The 18,955-nt window shown below is 37.1% G+C and overlaps 1 protein-coding gene across 9 annotated transcripts in view; it reads right to left on the bottom strand.

Annotated features, from left to right (window-relative positions):
• Positions 1-526: 526 nt before the first annotated feature.
• The window catches only part of SGK3 (serum/glucocorticoid regulated kinase family member 3), a 60,089-nt gene continuing 41,660 nt past the window's right edge, over positions 527-18,955 (bottom strand). For all 9 annotated transcript variants that reach the window (XM_065053709.1, XM_065053714.1, XM_065053713.1 and 6 more), the window contains 12 exons: positions 13,915-14,002; positions 12,089-12,138; positions 10,738-10,795; positions 9,847-9,930; positions 9,618-9,749; positions 7,466-7,578; positions 7,222-7,258; positions 7,022-7,108; positions 4,895-4,990; positions 3,912-4,067; positions 2,967-3,056; positions 527-1,943 (listed from right to left, as the gene is read on the bottom strand). In XM_065053709.1, the coding sequence (XP_064909781.1) occupies positions 1,773-1,943; positions 2,967-3,056; positions 3,912-4,067; positions 4,895-4,990; positions 7,022-7,108; positions 7,222-7,258; positions 7,466-7,578; positions 9,618-9,749; positions 9,847-9,930; positions 10,738-10,795; positions 12,089-12,138; positions 13,915-14,002 (1,162 nt within the window). In that variant the 3' untranslated portion in view covers positions 527-1,772. The remainder of the gene's footprint in view (positions 1,944-2,966; positions 3,057-3,911; positions 4,068-4,894; positions 4,991-7,021; positions 7,109-7,221; positions 7,259-7,465; positions 7,579-9,617; positions 9,750-9,846; positions 9,931-10,737; positions 10,796-12,088; positions 12,139-13,914; positions 14,003-18,955) is intronic.

Raw genomic sequence — 18,955 nt, 5'->3', positions numbered from 1 at the left:
TGCAAGCACAAGATGCATGTAGTTGTTGCACCGCATTTCAGAGCAGCAATACGGAAAATGAGCACCAAGGCACCACTCTGCTCCCACAAACTATACAGTTCCTTCCTACCTTACGTGCCAATGGCAATTCTTACTTCTTTTACCCAGCCACTACTTCCAACACCCCCTGTAGCAACTGCTCTGCTCCACTTAAGCACTATGCAGGAGACAGTGGTATAGAAGGTATTTCCTGAGATAAGCAAGGAATCCTGTTTTAGTTTCCACTTGTCTAATGTTTCACTATTGACACAAGATAAATTTGAGAAGAATTATGATTTGATAAACTTTTCCCCAATATTCCCAGTTTGTAAGTGATATATCTTAGCTAGTTCTTATTTTGTCAAAGGTGAGATGATTTTGATATTAGATATTGAAATTTATCTAACATTTAACTCTGGCTACTCCTCAGTGTCTTATCAGACCTCTCACAAATCAAGGCATTTAGCTGAATGTATTTATGAACAAAAAACACAGAACATTTTTGAAGTAACAGACAAAAATAAGTTGTTATTTACAAGTAATATATATATATAATAAAACTATTACCATGATAGGCTTTTATACACTGTAACTGCAGTCAATTTTTGCATTGTTTAAAAAAATTTCCTTAAACAGAAATTGTTCAGAATTATCAGTTTGTCCATACATGTGTATGTTACCAGAAATACAACAGCTTTTCACATTTTTTAAATTATCAGCAAAACTTAATATTTTTTTTCCCCTCCCCCCTAATATCAAGAGCAGATTTAAAAATGGTGCAAACTGGAACACAAAGACAAGTAGCTAAGAATACCAAAAGACAATCAATTTGGAACATTAGTGTTTCAAAGTATAAATCTGTGAGAAAAATCCCTAATATTTGGCATGATCCCCTCACCACCCACCTCCAAAAGGTCAAAGCAAGATAGCCTTTTAAAGTAACAGTAATTATTGCATGTTATATCTTTGGACAAGCAGTGTTTTAACCGAGTACATTTTAAATGTGGCTGAAATATAGACTTATTTATCTCACGGAGGAAAGAAAAGTAGAACACATGATCAGTAATGTTATCAAATCAATCCAGTTAATTTGTTCCATTCCAGTTTTGAGTAATGTCCCACACCTCAGATAATCCTGCTGAGTGAATGCATATGCTTCAGCAAGCGCAAGAGCAACAACCCAGTTTTACGTGACCAACTTCTCGTTCTGTAGAAGTCCTTTAAGAATCTTCGTCTTAACTTATATTAACCCCTCATTTAAGTGCTGATAGGTAAATTAACATACATTTCAAACTGATACAACAGGGAGAACATTTACCTTTTTAAACCAGGATATACAAAAGACAATTTGCATAGTTACAATTCAAGCACAAAGTCACTGTAAATAGGTACAAAAGCATTTATAAATTTTACTAAATTTGCTGCTGTTTGTGCCAGCCAAATCTTAGATAGGTAAGAATGTAAACTTGAAGGGACTGAGGAGAACAGTCAGTGTTTTTGCTTAAAAAATATGTAGATAATGCTTCTTAAAGGTTTTAAAAAAATATTTTCTGCAGCAGGAACAAACAGTTCAAACCCCAAAGAAAGCCATTCAAAATGCCCAAATTCTTCCTATACAGCAGAGAAAGTTTGTTCATAGGTTTCAAACCTACATACAAAACGAGGCACTAGTTTACACTATTTTGGAATGTGTCCATAACTCTAACATTTCAGATTACCCCAAGTCTTCCAAAACACTGTTGGCTTCTAACTTCCTAGGAAAACATATCTTCACAAGGTGGTGCATAAGAAAATCCAACAAATGCATCATCTGCCTCTAGGACACTGGCATTAACAATGTTGTAATCAGAAGAAACGCAAACTGAGTATGGGACCATTTCTTCTGTAAACACTGCATCAAAATTCCCAATATCATCTGGTCCAACCTAGAAAACAAACATCAATCAGTTGTTATATTAATACTGTGTTTTAAACTTGTGCTTGTCCTTTAGATTTAAAATTTAACTCTTGAGTCTATCTACTTCACATTGTTCCTTCCTATTTAAGTGTAGCAAATTTAAAGAAACACATTACAGCATCCCTTAAAACAGTTATTAAAAGCTTGTTTCTTTTAGGCTGGAGGTTCAGCCAAAGCCTACACACCTTTATGATCTGACAAATCTAAGAAGTATCTCTTAAATGCCTGCTAGGGAGATGCAGAAACTACAACCCCTCCTGCTGCAAGAAAAACAAACCACCAAAAACACAACCAAAAAAACAACCCCCAAAACCACCAAAAAAACCATCACCAAAACCCATGTCAACAAACACCACCCAATTATCTTTCTCTCTTGTCCATCAATAATACTTTGTTAAATTTTACAGTGGTACTGTTATGATGGATCACCTTCCCAGTAACACACTAAGAACTAAAGCACAGTAATATTAGGTCACAGAAGGGGAGACATGACAGCTGAGGCTTCTTCACCGAACATAGACTCAACAAAAGGTGATGCTCTGAAGTGACTTCAGGAAGGACTCCCTCCTTACCACCCCACCACATCCTGAGCTTTTTGGACAAGCAGTCACAGGTTGACATAGTTTAAACTGATGGGAGAACAGAGAAAAGCTGCAACTAAGGCTTAAAAACTACAAAAAAAGCAGGAAACCAGCAATGTGGAAAGTCTTCAAATAAGGAGGCCATCTGTATTTTCTTCTTTGGTCTTCTGACCCCACAAAAATTGATAGTACTTTGAGAGGAATATGCAGAGGAAACAGTGATTTGTCAAACGGAGTTTTAAGTAAGAAAAGGCAGCATCACTGCTCAGAAGTTTGACTGTTCAAAAGGCCAGTCAGCACTGGGAGGTTCCCATTCTTCACCATCCTGAAACAAACATTCTTAGTGAACAGGTAAGCCCTCAACAGCAGGAATTTGGCGGGTATGAACTGAAACAGCACCAGGCACCTACCACATTAGGATTAAATGGTGGTGGAATCTTCTTCTGAAGAAGATCAGTCCAGCTGAGAGATTCAAAAAATGGGTGCTTTTGAATTTCAAGCTGCAGTACAGAATAAAGATTTTATATATTTCAGAAATCCATCCTATGCATTACAGTAAATACTACTTCAGACTGCATGCACATAAGGAAGTCCTTCATCAGTTTATTTATTCACAGTTTACTTTGCAATAAAAGCTGTAGTTGGTAAAAACAGCAAATAAAATTTGTTAGCCTGCCTCTACAAACTGGTTTCCTTTTAAGATCATATTTTCTCCTTTCAAGCCTTAAAATCGACCACCTTGAAGTCTACCACAGAGCAAGATTGTTTTCTGTTAGTATCTCTGCTCGTGCCTTAAAGTTTTGTTAGTTTTGGTAAAGTAGATAATTATCTGAGAAGCAGCTGCTTTTACTTTCTCACATCACCTTACTGCAAACAAAGATTTTGTTGTTACACTGCATAAACATTTGCCATGATTTCGAGGCTAAAAAAAAGAGCTGTTATTTGCACGGTACTAGTGTTTTTCTTTATCTGAAGACTGGTTTTCATGTAGTTAAAATGTCATTACCAGAAAACAGCTTTTTCTTTTGATTATTTCCCAGTTTCCCTATGAATAGTGAACCCTACTTTAGTACAGCTTAGTCACTACTACACCAGGAATTGTGTTTCCTTTACTGGAAGGTGCAGCAGCAACCAAACTCAAAATATTAATATCCCACAACAATCACCTCTCTCCTACCCCCAAAAACTTTCATGGATTAATCACACTGGTGTCTTAAACCAAGAAATAAAAGGAGGAACACAGAGATTGCTGTGTTATGTCTGTCTCTATCTCCAACTATTAAACCTGTGCTGTGCACATAAATTTGATGTCTCTTTAAATGAAGTAGGACTTGATAAATTAGGGTATTACATACAAAATCTTCCCTTGCTCCAAGCCTGCTTTGCCGATCTTTCTCCAAAAGTTCTTCCAGAATAGACCAGGCTGTAAGACTGATTCCTGGGCGCAAAACTAAGGGCTTATGAAGAATATTCTCATACATCTCAGCAACATCACGGCAGTAAAAAGGTGGCTAAAAAAACCAGAAGTTATACATGAATTTGAAGCTACATGCAACTTTTTTTTTCATGTGTATTGAACACTAAGTAATTCTATAAGCACTACAAACTACAGTGAAATCTACCTCTTCTTACACACTGCTAACATGTAATTCCATCATCACCATTGCCAGATCTTTACACTTTGACAGCTTCCCTATTAACCTCCTCCTAACATGTTCTCACACTCCTAAGTAGCCACAGATGCCATCCAGCTTCAAAGCTCCCTTTGAATTTGGCTGAAAAGAACATGAGAGTGGAAAACCAAATCTGTCTCCCTATTCAAGGTCTTACAGAAGGAGGAAAAAGCTCAAGAAAACTAAGGGAACAGATTGTTACTGGAATGAATACATATGACTAGAAGCAGAATAGCAACATTTTTTGTTTGCTTGTTTTAATGCTGCATTAGGAAGTGGAAAAGTTAGGAAACCTATGTAAAAAAAAGTATTTTAATTCTATTTATTCCAGTATTTGGCAAAATTTCATTTCTAAGTTGGGTTTTTTGGAGGAGTATTATCACTGTTGATTCAGTCCACTCTCACATTCCCTCAAAGTGATGGCTGCTTGTCTACATCTGAGTTGATGTCCAGCAATTCACTGGAAAGCAAAACTTTAGACATCAAGAGGCAATGCAAAATCCAGAAAACAGGTGTTACGTTAAGACAAATTGTTCATCCACTTAACTGAAGCATCTCAACATTTTTCAAAAGTTAGCATCTTTAACAACACTCTTGCACATAAAGGTGGAGGAGGTGGAGGAGGTGGGGGAGCAACCCCTGTCCCCCACATATTAAGTACCTACCAGCCCATAAAGCATTTCATAAAGAACTGCACCAAGGCACCACCAGTCTACTGTGTTGTCATAGGGCTGCTTTTTAATGACTTCCGGTGCAAGATACTAAAAAAAAAAAAAAAAAAATTTAGAGAATTAGGCTAGCAAGAATAAAACACAGTTTTTAGTCACACCACAGTAAACACCTTCAAGAAAAGTTGCTTCATAGCAATTTTAAGACTGTTAAGCGTTTATCTTGGCCTCCGACAAACCTGGCAAATATTAATCACCATTTGGTTATTTATCAAGTAGGACAGCTGTTTTCCCAGCTGAAACAATACTTCCCACACACTACTGTTTTGCCAAACTCCTTTGCCACCTCTATTATGAAACTTCTGCATTTCAGACAGGTTGCTGCACTGTTGCAGAGACAACATCCCTCAGCAAGCTGGCTACCAGCCATGCCTATTCTGCCATCCTCAGCCTGTATGCTTCCCAGTCAGTACAGAAAAACGAAAGAAGACCTTAATTCTGCTTCAGACTTATTATTGAGAAATTGTAGGACCTATATTAAGTTCCACTGTAAATCTTGAAGAGGGCATGAGTTGTGAGTTGCTCAAGATTCTTGTCAAATAGGTGTCCCTTGACTGATTTGTGGTAAACATCTGATACCAAACACTGAATGACAATGCTAACTGGGTTCCATCTACCTTGCAAGAAATCTGCTCCACATCTCAGAACTTACTAACACTACAGACACTACATAATACGATACTGGTCTTTGTGAATATGTGAATTCTATTCTGTGTCAATATTGGATCATCATCATCTCGGTCCTCATCTACAGCGCACATGGCTTCTAACCTCTCAAAACAAGAGAATGCTCACTTCTATCATTCCAGTATCCAAATTCTGAAACTGATTTTACAAATAGATGATAGCATTATCTGACAAGGCACAGACTGAAACTCACAGTTTAATTACATCAGTATTTCTCAAACTTTCTGTATGTGTGAGGGCGCTGTAGCTCTTTTGTCTATGGATGACCCTGCAAAAGCATGAAAAATAGTTAAAGTACTCAAAGAACTCAACTACTTAAGCTTCTTCTAACCTTTCACAACCTCCTTTGAGCTTTTTAGGAGCTGGTACTCAACAAGTCGTTCGAACTCAGTGTTTAGAAACAGTGATAAGAGCATTACACTTTTAGCAAGATTATGAAAGACTTGAATCTAAATCTTGGATTAGAAAGGCTAATACACAACTGCTATGTTTAGTCTTGATATTTTCAAGAACTCTCATGAAGCAATGGCATTAGCATCCTCTTATGTTGCAATTCATGTGAGTCCAAGGTAAGTGTGAAGACTAATCCTCTGAACACAAGAAAAAAAACACAGAGCTTTTCTCAAACAGATCCAGAGTTACCAGTGTTCTATACACTCACATTTACTACTCAGCTTTGTGGACTCCTACTACAATCATAAGGAGGATAAGTTGTCGCCTGCCTTTTTTTGACTTCCAGTGTTTCAGCTAATACTACTCCCTCATCCTTCACTGCCTTAAAAGGCCTTTTCTGTAATTTAAAGTATGTTAATCAAATTATCAAAGCCACTAATCCTGGCATTTAAGAGGATCCCTCATATATGTTCAAGACTTCCAGATTCTGAGTTTTCCAGCCTAGTTTTCTTAGTAAAAAGAGACAACAGAGTTGAATAAACTCAGTCAGCAAGTTCGGTTTCACACATATGCAAAATTTACTCAAGAGTCACAGATAGTAAGTCCTTATGAACTTACTAAAAATCAGTAGCAGGATATGGTAAGTAGATTCATATTGGCAGATCTGTTGCAGCTGTTACACTAGCTGTGTCTAGCTAGCAGTTTGGAGACATGAGGAACAGAATGTTTGAAGAGAGTTGTAAAATAGGAGGAAGAGATGAGTTAGGGAGTTGTGGGTAGTAAGAAAGAGACATGGCATATTAGTAAAAAGAATAAAGAACAGATCTGCAGGAAGCTTATCTGTGGTTTGGTTTCATGGAAGAGCTTTGTTGAAAGAATGCAAATCTCCAACAGTACAAAATGGAATATTTGATCTTCCAGTTACACAAATACTAATAATAGTCATTAATCACTAGTCAAAAACGATGGAAGTTGTTAACATACTTCTGGTGTCCCACAAAAAGTTGCAGTGGTATCAGAACTTGCAATCCCTTCTTTACAAAGTCCGAAGTCGGTCAACACAACATGACCCTGTTTAAGAGAGAGTGGTATTTTAAAAACAGAACATGCTAAACATGTGGATACACATAAGTGTAAATTTTTTGAGAGAATATAGGAAATCAAGAATAATGCCGCACACTTACTAGTGAATCTAGGAGAATGTTCTCTGGCTTTAAATCCCTGTATTTAAAATAAAAAAATAATCACATTACTTCAAAACAGCAGTCACTAATGCAACAGTTTCAGAGGCAAGGGCTTCTATTCTTCAGCTGAAAGCTGAATATTATGTTAAAATTTCCCATAAGATGATTTAATGTAGTGGCTTGTATTCAGTAATCTGTCCTATTTTTAACCTCTGAAGAACAAGAATACACTTCAGAAACTTACCTGTACACTATATTTATGGAGTGTAAGTAGCCCAATGCACTGGCTATTTCAGCAGCATAAAATCTGGCTCTGTGCTCAGGAAAGGAACGCTCTCTTTGTAAGTGAAAGAACAGCTGTAAATATGCAAACAGTATAATAAATAAGAACATTGCACACAAAAAAAATCAGGTTGGTAACATGTAAGTTTAACAGTAAGAAGTAATTTTATTTAGCTGTCCACTTAAAAGAAACCCCAACAAAACAAAAAAATCACAATGATGTAAACCAAAATAAAATTGTTTTTGCTGCATGACTTTGTCATTCCTTTACTTTCTTCCTTTCTTCTCTTTTGTAGCTCAGAAATGGATAGGTATTTCAAACACTAACTAACAAACCTGTGAATATAGGTTAGCAAGACTAAATAATGCAAAATAGCCTAACAGAATATAACCTGGTGTGTCACACAAGTAATCTTCCACTTCTGTATGTGCTTGTATTCAAAGTTTTGTATATAAGTATTTATATAATTGTGTTCCGAAATCATCTAGACAGATGACCTTGGGAGATGTATATTTTCCAAGTTGATGCACAAATTTTCTCAACTGCTGCTGTCTGGCTTCAAATAGTTTGAGCAGATACAGAAGTGTAGCCAAGGATTAAATCATAAACATACAGATGAAACTACACTTCCCATTCAACTTCCAAAAAAAATTTTAAAAAACCCAGATTTTTTCTGTTTTCCACATACAAAATTTGGGAAAAAAATAAAAAGTCATCAGAGCTTACCAAGTGCTTCATTCAGATTTGAAAGCTGTTTTGAACTGTATTTTAGTTTGCCTGGGATAATGACAAACAAAATTGTGTCCAGGAACTGAGAGCAGAGCAAACCAGGAATTTGCTCATACCTTTTAAGTATCTAGTGTCTAGTACACTAGACAAGAGAAAGGCCTATCTAATCCCAACTCTGACACTTAAAAAGGTCAGGACACCAGCTCTAGCTGCATCATAAATACTGACAGTAAGCCATATGAATTTGACCTAGTGCATACCCCACTTCACATCTCATCCTAGTTTATTCAGCATACTTTACACTTTTCTATGTATACGCAGCTGCAGTGACACAATAGGAAGGCGTGAGATATGCCAAAACAAACCACTACTCCTCCTGTGCTTTTTCAGCTACCAGAGTTTTATCATCTACAACAGGATCCTGTCTCACCCTTCTTTCCTGTTCTGCTTTCAGCACCTCTAAGACCTTCTGAAATGTGTACATTTTACACCAATAAATTACCAAATTGAAAACACAGCAAGTGACATGACATACAGCTCTTCTTTAAAACATGTATGTTGGATATTGGATAGTTCCTTTCATACAAAAAATTTTCACTACACTGCTTCAATCACAATTCATTTCTAAGATAGGTCCATGTATTATTAGTCTACAAGACCCTTGATTTTCCACAAAATCTTTTGAATGAATGGAAGCAACATTTATACCTTCTTATGTGTACTGGCTATTCAATCAGTTTATACATTTATTTCTTGAGCACTCCTGGAAGTACTGTGTACTTCAAAAAGCAGCAGGTCCCTAGCTGAAGACAAACTGCTCCAGAAGTATATTTAAACATCTACAGACTTTCTCCCTCTCTTTCTCAAGTTTTCCCTCAAGTTACTTAATGGCTTCTCAGATAGCATCACTTCAAGGCAAAGAATCCTGACGATATGGCTATTTAGCAATTAGTAATTAAACTACATGAAGCTACAGAATAATCCCACGACTGCCAGTAGTATCAATGTAGTAAATTCAGTTGACGGTTTCCTTTCTTCCTTCTGCTTTTGAAGTACTAGCATATCAGCTAATGCAGATGCAAGCGGAAAAGACAGTCTGACATGGTGAAAAATGTCAGCAATTCAATTTGTAATAAAGGTACATTTATGTAACTGTATAATAAAAGTTTGTATCTGACAACCATGTATTTGGGATTAAAGTTGTCGATAAGAAGAGGAACAGAGTCTGTATAGCTATAGAAGTCAGTAGTTAAACAGCAGATAACAAGAGGATTTTCAAAACTGGGAGAATACTGACCACAGCCCATAATAGAGATAACTTCATTCCTCCCACTTAGAATTAGCAAACTAGAGGGACTGAAATCCAAACACAACCACCACATACCTCTCCTCCATTAACAAAATCCAGGACAAAGTAAAGCTTTTCCGTTGTTTGGAACGAGTAACGTAATCCAACCAAAAATGGATGTTTCACATTTTTCAAAAGCACATTACGTTCAGCCATAATATGTTTTTGCTGTAAGGAAGTAAAAGATCAATAAGTAAACAGCAATTATTTTGTAATTGAGGGGAAAGGGAAGGGAAGTGGGTGGAGAAAGAATATTTCTCTTCACCTCTTTCCTATTAAGAACAATTTTTTTCTGCAGCACTTTGACAGCATAGTATTTCCCATCCAGTTTTCGTTTTGCAAGAAGAACCTGTGAAATTCAAAATAAATGAAGAAATGTGATTGTTGCAGTTCACATTCTATTAGTAATATTTTCATAATCTCACCATAACTGGAAAGTATTCATCTCCTTCTTTGCAGTTAAGTTTCTCTGATTTTAATATAGTCCATTAGCAATATAGTCACCAATAGAGTGAGTTTACAGTTCAGTAAAATCTGTCATGATAGTGACATCATTAAAGTCTGAGTTATAACATTCATTTTCCAGGACCTGCTGAATCTCTATCAAGATCAATTTCAGCTGGTTCTCTAATGTTTAAAGATAATTTAATGGAAAACAAAAACTTGAAAAACAATGTGAAAACAAAAATTTCAAGAGGGATTCTCTGTTGCACCTTTGTAGAATATCAACATTTAAGTAACTTTTCAATAGGCTGTAGCTCATGCTGCTCCACAGCATTAAGGGTTTGACAAAACAGTCTGTGCCAACAAAGGGAAATGCACAATTTGTCCTCCAGCTGCTGCATAAGCACAGGGTACCTCCCTTCCTCCCTGGGGGAAACAGAGGATCCCTATGGCTTGTAACAAGAAAGGGAAACACTCACTTTTATTATTCCCAACAAGTGACTGATGGAGCCAACAATTGCCACACCAGGGAAAAAATGGCAGGACTATAACGAAGCAGCAAGTTCCAAGGATCCAGTATGACAGTTTTTATTCCATCCCAGACTAAGACCACTTCCAAAACCTCTGGCCAAGTCTAACCACCAGTCACAGTGCACAAGACACCAGCTACCATCCTTGCACTGTGGTAAGACAGGGTGATAAGCAAGCTTACCTTGCCAAAGCTGCCTTTCCCAATAACTTTCAGGAAATCAAAGTCTGTTGGTTTAGCACTGAAAGATATTTAGGAAGGAGACAGGTCACCTGGGTAGAAATGACAAGCTTTACAGGTATACAGCAGTCTAGTGTAGCACTTGAGTTGTAATGCGAGAAAAACCGTCTGTATAGCATCCTCCTTCATTCTACCCAACACCTGGACTTCTGCAGACCTTCCCTCCGAGATGGTAATTCCCCTTCATTTTGCAATTCCATTTTCCTCCAGAGAAAGTGTTCAAGTTACATCCTTTGAGCTTATTTTATTTTGTAAGTTTAAGATGTTAAGGGGGAGCAAGACCACTCTTTTATTCTCCATGGTCTAGTTTCTTATAATTTTTAAGTCTCCAATTCCCCAGGACTTTTCCTGGAGCTTATTTCTCAGAGGGCCAAATGGATTCTCAATCTTACAGGAGGGAAGGAAGGACTGTTTGTTATCCATTCTCCTTTTGCTTATCCCATCCTTCCCTCCATCTATTCCCCTCTCACTTTAAATTACAACACAAGGATGGAGGCCCTAGCACCTTCCTCTTGTGTGTACATATGAACTCGCTCTCAGTTTTTCCACTTCCCACATTACCTCTCCTTTCAGTTATTTCCCAGGATTCCCTCATTTTTTCCTAAATACAATGCAGAGATATTTTTGTCAGCAAAACTATTATCCATGTTTTCAAATTCCAAAACAACAGTTACATCACCATACACCTCTCTATTCATTGCCCCTGAAGGGAAGTACTCTTGAATTTCATTTCTTACTGCAATCTATTAAGCATTTCCTCCTGTTAGCCCAGAACAAATCTGTGACGAAAGCAAAACCAAAATAGCTGTCATCTCATAAATGAGAAAAGCACAGATTCACACAGAACTGAGAACAGAAACTCTACAGAAGACACCAAATAGAAAAGCAAGTTATGACTGCAGTAACTAGCTTCGGAGTGTCAACAAGATACGCTGCTCCTTCGCCATGCATTAAACCTGACTTGTTTTCAGAAACTGCTCATATTCTTTAGAGTTGTGTGACCACTCCCAAGACAGAGAGGTCATCTTTGCTGTAAGATCCTTAAGGAAAGGAATAGCAGACTAACGAAATCCAAAGGTGAAAAGGAAAAAGTATTTTAGAAGTGGTTGTTTATGTAGCACAGGATTCTATGTTTTGCTTCCTCCCGAGCAGTGCAAATCAACAAATAAAGGCATATATCCAAATAACTTTTCATATTATTAATAATTATGCTCAGTCTAATTTGACAGGTTTTAAAATCAATCTTAATACAATTTAATGAATTACATTTCAATTAAATTTAATTGATACCTACTGAGGATTTCCAGATGGTCCCAAATTGATATTCTGTGAGGTAGAGTTTAACTGTTGGGAGAAACAAAGAGGTTTATTTTTAGTGGGTTTATTTATTTAATTCTCTCTTACATTTCAACCAATATTAGTTCCAAAATACTCTACTAATTTGCTCAATCTGTAACTTCACATTTGTTACAGAGATCTAACATCCATACTGGGAACTTTCTAAGTTGAAATAGCTGTCTATCATCACCTTGTCACAAATTATTTCTATATACATCATATTAAAGGATGAAGGTAATAAAATAATTGTGTCCAGACACAGAGGACAAGATTAGGAAGAAAAATTTAAGCTTGTTTCAACAAACAACTTGCTCCTCATCCAGAACTTTTCTGTATTTGCTCTAGGAATGTATTTTCTATCTCTTATTCTAAATTTTCCAAGATCTTACCAATAAAATAATTTTAAACCCACACTGTTTATGCAAGAATAATTAATGAAAGACTGTGCTTTAAAAAGAAGAAAAAACCAAAAGTGAACATTCTCCCCACCCCAAGAAAAACATTACCAACCTTTTCTACCCTGATATTAAAGGTTAACTAACCCAGTTCCAGGAATGGCATGAATCTTACCAGTACACACCCAGACAGAATTTTTAAATTACAGGGAGAGGAGGAAGGCACTGCCATTTATGTAATTTTCTCCATTTTGTTTTTGATTAAAGAAAAAAATATATATAGTATTTGTACCCTCATTGTGGCTTTGGACTTTATTAGAGAATAATAAACTGCATTTAAACACAAGTTACCTGCGGACAGGCAAGCAGGCATCACAAAACCAGTACTCTTACACAATCCCTGACAGCAGCGCAGGATGCTGCTATTCACTAATAAGAGCCATTCACGCAATAGCACTGAACAGTTTTTAAAAAGCTACTATTGAAGTTTTAAGATTTTTCTTTTCTTGAGGGCTTATTTTTGTTCCTTATTCTCCAGCTTCATCACTTACTGTAACTATGAGAAGCTGAATTTGATATCAAAAAGTATGCTTCAGGTCACTAAGCATCTTTGAAATGACACTTTGAGAAAACTCTCAATCTGCTGTGGATCACACAAACCAAAATGACAACTCATATCTTTGACAGGGTCTGAATAAGAACAGAAGTACTAAGATTACATTTGTATATCCAGAAGTAAGCCACAGAGAAAGCAAGCTTAAATATGGCACTTCTGCCTTCCTAGAAGTACTCCTTTTTTCAAACAGCACTGTTTCTGAAGGGTGTAAATTAATTTTCAGAGAATACATCTAGCTATGTAGTGAGTGGCTTGTGTGACAAAAGAGACTTGAGACCTCACACAGTGCTATATGTAAAATGAAATCAAACCCATCTTTGTTCCTGAGTGACTTTTAGAAAGACTGCATTTTCTCCTCCAAATTATATTTCTCTGCCTGTTTAAAAAAAACCAAACCCAAACAATGAAACAACACACAAGCAACAAAAAGACAAACATTCAATCTGCCCTGCTCCTTGCCAGATGTTCTTAGCAAGAGCCTTTGAAGAGACTGCAAAAACTGTGACAGCTAAGCTATGACTAAAGCTGTATTTCTTTAACCCATACAGCAAGCGGGGAAGAAGCAAGACAAAGCTAGTGATCACTTTTACCCTCTCTGCAGTTCCACGTATGACAGAAAAATATCTTACAGCCCACAGTGGCACACATTTGCTTAAAATAACATGGAGGGGATTTATTGCAAAACCAACCAGTAATTTCAGTAAATAGCATACCTATGATTGCCCTCAAGCAGCTAAAATTTAGAAAACTCTACTACTTCTTTTTCATTACCTTCCGACCACTCCTTTCATCTTCATCTTCAGATGGATCCGACTGGTGTTTTGGGTTATCCATCTGAAGAAATGCTCTGACATCTGGGCTAAAAACACAGTTAACTTCATTAGCACAGCAATAATCTGCATGATTTTCAGCCATAACCACAGGAAGCATAGGATTAAACAGCAGCCTACAGAGGTGCTACTCATCATGAAGTTTTATATTTAAATTCTGGTAATTAAGGACTGTGTACATGCCTTTATAGCAACATAATTCAACTGCTGAATGTGTTACATAGAGTACATAAAATTATCCACTTGCAAAAACCTGACATGTCAAAATATATATACATGAAGACTTCATAAGGAAACACTCTGCAGAACTGCATTAAAAGGTAATTATTAGAAGAAGATATGAGTTTTAACTGGCTAGCAACCACCGGGAAAACAATTTTCTTTCAAAAAAATGAAGAATTTAAAGCCACTTTTACATTTCCAAATTAATGAAATAGTCCAACACAATACAGAATTAAATACGTAGCCCGTATCCCAAAGAGAGACACATGTTCCAAGAGGTACGTGGCAGTAACATTCCTATCCCCATTTGCTTTAAAGCAGAAGACGGTGATTTTGTATTCAGAGTGCATTCTAGCTGGGCACTGACAAGACAATGCCAGGAATTCTTCCAGTGAGCTACAGCACACAAATGCTACCCTTCAGGAACCAGCAAGAGAGACTACAAGCTTCCCACAGTACCTAAGCAGGTGCATTTTAACTTCAGCATTGGTTTCTAGCTCTGTCTTGGTGGGGGCTGGGGGAAGACTGGGAGAAAAGAGAGAAGAGAGGGGAATTCTGAGAAGCTGCTCCAGGAAGCAAGGCTAACCAATTCTAAGTTAAAAAGAATGTAATGCCTTTCTCAACCACAGTACAGTGAGGGAGTAAAGAATAAATAACACAAGTGAGGCAAAACTAATTCCTAAGCAAATGGGTATCACATATAGCCTGTATACCACTTGAAGAGATGATTTGAATCTTTCAAATTCCTTCAGTTCACTAAAAGGCAACCTGCTTATCAAGGAAAAAAAATCTTACCTAAATTTCTGAGATAAAGTTATTTGCAAAGGTCTCAGGGCAGTCATTGATTGGAAACTCTGCATGAGCCTTTCAGTACAGGAAAAGCACTAGCTTACTATGCAGCTGCTCTTTTAACCCTAGTATATATAAACCAGAGTAATTTTATATCAGAAGTAGATATACATGCTTTGCTATTTACAAGCCACTTCACCCTCAACACTTCTCTAAAGTTAGGATCAGAAGAGATGAGCTGTTTCTGACATTGCTCCAGCTCCTGTATTTCATACTAGCTTTGCCGAACCTAATTCCTGTGCCATACTACCTAAGGCTCCCAGTCTCCATCGCTTACCTTCTATATTCCTAAACCCTATTTGAAATCTGCTTCAGTGACCATCAGCCCTTCAGGTTTAGAATACAGCAAAAAGACTGGTCATACAACTTCCTACCATCATTTCAGTTTAATTCTTCCCATCTTATGTGAACTCTAAATTCTGATCTGCTTCAGAGTCTGTCTTGTATCCTGAGTCTCAAGAAGACAAAAAATCACTATGGTTTGAATATTATAGTAATGTTGGCTCATGATGCAACAATTTAAGTTCGAGAATCTCTGGATATGATAACATCAAGAATAAAAAGTTATGGTTAATGCTTTTCACTAGACAGAATAATGAAACCAGACCTTAATTACCTTTCAGCATTAACTATTCTGGACAACTGACTGATTAAATAGAGCATGTTGTAATACATCTCAGACAGTTACTATAGTAACTTTGTCCATGACTGAATTCACAGCAGGGAAACAAACACAACAACAACAAAACAAACAACAATCCTCAACAAAACAAAACAAAAAACAAAATAAAACTCAAACCAACAAAAAAAACCCAATCCCAAACAAAAAAAAAACTCCGTTCACAGTAAAAGGCTGCTGTATGGTTGCAGGGTATTCAACAATCTCCACAATACATGGCAGCCAGAAGCGTAAGTGATCAATGTTACATTGTTCACATTTGTAATTTTAAAAGCACTGCAAAGAATTAGTAACTAAAAATAAAAAGGTTAATGTAGCAATTTCTTAGGCAAGATTGAAGCATGTTATGCAAAATGCTATGTAGCAGTAGGACTTCTATGCTGTATTAGCTCACATGCATTAAGGTATTTTAAAATACACTGAAACTATTCCTAAAATACCTTCAAAATATCAAATTAGAAGGATCAAGAAAAGAGTTTAAAAAAGGATGCTCAACACCGTCATCTTTAGAATCATAGAATCATTTTGGTTGGAAGAGACCCTCAAAATCATTGAGTCCAACCATTAACCTAATTCTGGCACTAAACCATGTCCCTAAGAACCTAATCTACATGTCTTTTGAAGATCTCCAGGGATTGTGACTCAAACACTTACCTGGTCGGCCTGTTCCAATGCCTGACAACCCTTGCTGTGAAGAAATTTTTCTTAATATCCAATCTAAACCTCCCCAGGCACAACTTGAGGCCATTTCCCCTTGTCCTATCACTTGTTACTTGGGAAAAGAGACCAACACCCTCCATGCTACAACCTCCTTTCAGGTAGCTGTAGACAGCAATAAGGTCCCCCCTCAGCCTCCTTTTCTCCAGGCTGAACAGCCCCAGTTCCCTCAGCAGCTCCTCATCAGACTTGTGCTCCAGACCCCTCACCAGCTTCACTGCCCTTCTCTGAACTCTCCCCAGCAGCTCAATGTCTTTTCTGTAGTGAGGGGCCCAAAACTGAACACAGGATTTGAAGTTGGGCCTCACCAGTGCTGAGTACAGTGAGAGAATCACTTCTCTAGTCCTGCTGGTCACACTGTTTCTGATACAAGCCAGGATGCTGTTGGCCTTTTTGGTCACCTGGGCTCACGGCTGACTCACGCTCTTACAGAAAGCAGAGGCTCAAAAAGCCATCAGGTACAGTAAGATTTTAAAAGATCATAACTAATGTAATGCAAGGTTTGCTTTCCCTGACACAAACTGCGATATGTTACAATCCAGGGGTTTCATATTCATTTTTATATTCATCCCACTTCAAAACCAGAAAAATCTAGTCACTCTTTCTTCAAGGGAACAAATGCAGAACCCCACTTCTCACTTAAAGAACTGATAACTCATTTCCCCATAGAGGTTGCAGGGTATTGTCATCCTCAAGTTCTTCAAGTGTTATGCAAATGTTCTCATTTTCATTAAGCAGCTACTTTGGACTATCTAAAAATAACTACATCTTTAATGCATCCTCTATTATACATTTGGATTCAAACAGATTTTCTTTGTACATGTTCTGATAGACAATTAAATGTGTTACTTTTTCAGTGAAGACCTACGTTTGAGGGGGCGAGCAGTCCAATTTGAGTAGTTGCTCAGTGATTTAGGGAGCCTCACAGTGCTCACAAGTAGCCAACTTCCAGCTACTACTCAGGCAGCAAGGGGAATGCATTATCAAACTTCTGTCCCTTCTGACATTTTTTTTGCAACATCCACATTTTACCTGTGAGAACAAATTCTCTATCAAATACAGTTAACTGAGTAAATGCACCTGGAAATCAGTCCATTTAACTCCCAGCTGGGTCTAAGCCACTGATCCATCTCACCCCTATTCCACCTGACAGCAGGAAAATCTTTATCAACCGTTATAGGGTCTCTCTAATCACCCTAATGCACTTCAGGTTTTTGTTTGGTTTGTTTTTGAGCAGAAAGGTTTGGCTTTGATACAATATTCAATAAACATGTCAGGCTCAAGAACAAAGAAGAACACAATGCTGCATGTTTCAGAGAATAATGTAAACATTACCATCTTTGGACACACAAGTCTGACATTTCTGCTTTTCACCTTAGATGTTCAGGTGCCTTCCCTTGCAGAAATGAGGATATCATTATGAACCATCCTTAAGCTTTCGTGAAACCGTTTTCCTAGGTAGGACTTAAAAATATGACATCTTGATACTGGTTTTAATGCTTAAAAGATGTAATGGAAGGTGGCCTTCCTTAAAGTTCTGTGAGAATGCATAACCCCCAAAGTCTTCCTTGTATATTACTAGCTTTACAGAAGTTATTTTACCTAATATCAAATTTAATTAGCACATTAAAGCAAAATGGTCTAAGAAAGCAAAGATGTGAACTACCTGTGAAGACTCAGCCACCACACATTCCTTGAGTAGTTTCTAGCAGATTTTTCAAAAACAACACACCAAAACAAAGTCATAACATTTTCACATTTCTTCACTAATAAAATTAATTGGCACACAGAAAAGGTGACAGGTTTTGTAATTATTAATATGACTTGTTGCAACAGAGCACTGCAAAAAGTAAAAGTTCACTCCAGAAAAACAAAGTACCTTGCAGTAATTAAAAGAAAAACAACACAGAAATTACTTTAAAATTAAATGCTTTTGCACTGAACTGTGAACTAAAGGCTTGCCTTTTCTCCTACATAAATCACTGTTACATAAAGGCTGGGGAATAGGAGAACAGCACAAGACAAACTTCAGTCTCTATTTTGTTTTTATTGTAGAGCTATGTCTAATAAACTTTATTTAAAACACTTTCGACAGCACCAAAACACCTGAAGACCTGTTTCTTAATAGTATTTTAAGTTAGTTTTGATGGATCAGACAGGCTAAGTGCCTTGTTAAAGAACATGGATTCAGCTACAGATGCATTTCAGCGTAAAACCATTTTAAAAGCTCACAAAAATCTAAAAGACAAGTGGATTTGAGGTTTGCCTTTTTTTTAGCACACACTTTTGTGATGTGCATAAAAAGGTACTATTTCACCTTTTGAAAACAAGTACAGTATGTTTTGAGACACAATATTTGGTACTTGGACACACCGACAATCACGTAGGGGAGGAGATTGTGCTACATACCACCAGTGTCCTTTCCTAATGTAACAAAACAGATTAGCTTTCAATAATTATTTAAAATGCTTTCTGTTCTTTCCCTCAGAAGAAGCTGACTATGACCACAAACCTC

Source organism: Columba livia, chromosome 2 (genome assembly GCF_036013475.1).
Source record: "Columba livia isolate bColLiv1 breed racing homer chromosome 2, bColLiv1.pat.W.v2, whole genome shotgun sequence".
Lineage (NCBI taxonomy): Eukaryota > Metazoa > Chordata > Aves > Columbiformes > Columbidae > Columba > Columba livia.
The sequence above is the reverse complement of the archived record's forward strand: the minus strand, read 5'-3'. Positions and strand labels throughout refer to the sequence as shown.